Below are 2,201 nucleotides of genomic sequence, written 5' to 3'. Positions count from 1 at the left end.
GCTGAGGGGATGTCAGAGAACAGGAGGGAGGGAGGGAGGGAGGGAGGGAGTGTTGGGTGGGGGTCTGAGGTGGATAAAGAGAGGGAGAGAGTGCAGCTCCCCCCTCTGAGGAGTTCTGGGAACCTTTATGAGTGTCTGGAGAGCCGGGGATCCAGTGCGAGGTGCTAGAGAGAGCGTTAACAGCTGTTGTCCAGTGTTGAGGGTGTCGTGAGAGTCCAGTTCTCCTGTTGCTGTCATGGGCTTCAGGGCGGTCCTGCTGTCTCTGCTGCTGGTGTCTCTGAGCCTGACCAGAGGAGCTGTAATCACCGGGGTGAGTGAGACAAATCTGGTAAAGTCATTTTCTGTCTTTTTTATCTGTAAACTAGATTCATGTTTAATCTGTTTTTAGGATAGTTTCAAATTACTCAAAATTATGAATGACTGTTTTGAGTAATGTCTTATTAGAAATAACTCTTTAGATTTGTTTATTTATTTGTTTATTATCTGGTCTTTGTGTGATCATGCATTGAGACACTCATTGATTTTACACATTACATGGCTGAACTTAACAGTTATTTTCATTATCACTTAATCCAATTTTGTTTTTTATTACTCAATTAATCATTTGGCCTGTAACATGTAAAATACTGACAAATGCCCATCACAAGGTGGCGATAAGTTGTTTTTGGTCTTATAGAAAAAGTCCAAATACCCATATATTGAATTTACAACAGTATAAGACAGAAAGGCACCAAATCCTCACATTTAAGAGGTTAAATGGTTGGTTTAGTATAACAACACTGGCAATTTGTTTTCTTTTGATGAATTAATTGACCAGTTATTTCAACACAAATGTTGTCTATGCATTAAGAAATGTGCTGTACTTGCACCTTTATATATACTTTGTTTTACGTACTACCGGCCCTTGACTCTTAATCTTTGGTCGCACGTTCAGACGATAAATGTGCCCATAAAAGGAGCTATATATGCAAACAGCACAGTCCAATTTTCAGGATAATTGTCTAAAATTTGATTACGCTTGAGTGACAGGACGACCACATCCTCCTCCGCTTCAAGCCGGCTGGAAAAAAAAACGAGAGGAAATTATCTCAGCCCTCTGATTGATATTCATTTGTAAATGGATTAGGGAGATGACAGGCAATGGATGAAATGTCTCTGACTGTACGAACATGAGAGGACGTCTCTATTAACGCGGAGCAGAACAAAACTGAATCCCTGGCATCAAAAGAACTCCCCTCGTCTGACCTTCTGCCTCTTTTATTCTCTCTCTGTCTGTCTCTCCTGCAGGCCTGCGAGAGAGACGTGCAGTGTGGGTTCGGTTTTTGCTGTGCCGTCAGTCTGTGGCTGAGGGGTCTGAGGATGTGCGTCCCGAGAGGTGTGGAAGGGGATGAATGCCACCCCTTTAGTCACAAGGTGGGGAGAAATGTGAAGTCACTGATCCGCCTGCGTCACGGTCTCATACTCTTTTTCTCTCTCGCCCACACTTGTTCTGAGCGTTAGTGGAAACTCAGATGATATCAGGCGCTGGCAGGTTGGCTGAAGATTTAGAAAAACTGCTGATAACTGCGAGAGGCTATTGATCTCCTCTCCAGCGTGAAGCGTCCAATCAGAGCCATACATCACTTTGATCAAATGGCAACAGTTAGTTGTTGTAACACCACTGATTCAGAGTTTTAAAGAGCAACTCCACCTGTCAGCCAATGAAGGATTTAAACTGTTAGATTTTATCATCTTCTCCTCCTCCTCTTCTTCCCACTTTCAGGTGCCCTATCCAGGCAAAAGGCAACACCACACCTGCCCCTGTCTGCCCCACTTGGTGTGCACCAGATACGATGAGAGCAGGTACAGATGTACTGACGACTTCAAAAACATGGACTTTTAAAACACGCAGATGAAGAGGAGCCTAACAGAAACGGCATTTGGGAGTGAAAACCAGAAACATATTTTATCTTCACCGACTGTGTTCTTCATTTGTGTTCTCTGTGCACTCTGATATTTAGTTTTGATTCTATTAATCCACATATCAAGGACAGAAAAGACCAGAGCCCCAGTAGACATCAGACACTTTTTACCTCTTAAAATTTTTTTTTATTTGTGATTGTTTTGTTCTTCCTGCTCATTTTATGTTAATTTATCGAGAGAAATGTATAAATATATTATTGTCAATAAAAGTGTAACAACAACATTGCCATTGGCTGCAT

General features: G+C 42.2%; 1 protein-coding gene across 1 annotated transcript; it reads left to right on the top strand.

The window, feature by feature from the left end:
• The first annotated feature begins 98 nt into the window (after nucleotides 1-98).
• Nucleotides 99-2,166, top strand: prok1 (prokineticin 1). Its single transcript, XM_037104934.1, has 3 exons — nucleotides 99-310; nucleotides 1,288-1,413; nucleotides 1,763-2,166. The coding sequence occupies exons 1-3, from the start codon at nucleotides 236-238 to the stop codon at nucleotides 1,880-1,882; spliced, it is 321 nt and encodes a 106-aa protein (XP_036960829.1). The 5' UTR covers nucleotides 99-235; the 3' UTR covers nucleotides 1,883-2,166.
• The last annotated feature ends 35 nt before the right edge of the window (nucleotides 2,167-2,201 follow it).

Source organism: Acanthopagrus latus, chromosome 7 (genome assembly GCF_904848185.1).
Source record: "Acanthopagrus latus isolate v.2019 chromosome 7, fAcaLat1.1, whole genome shotgun sequence".
In the NCBI taxonomy this organism is placed as follows: Eukaryota; Metazoa; Chordata; class Actinopteri; order Spariformes; family Sparidae; genus Acanthopagrus; species Acanthopagrus latus.
Note: the sequence above shows the minus strand (reverse complement) of the source record. Positions and strands in the feature narration are given on the sequence as shown.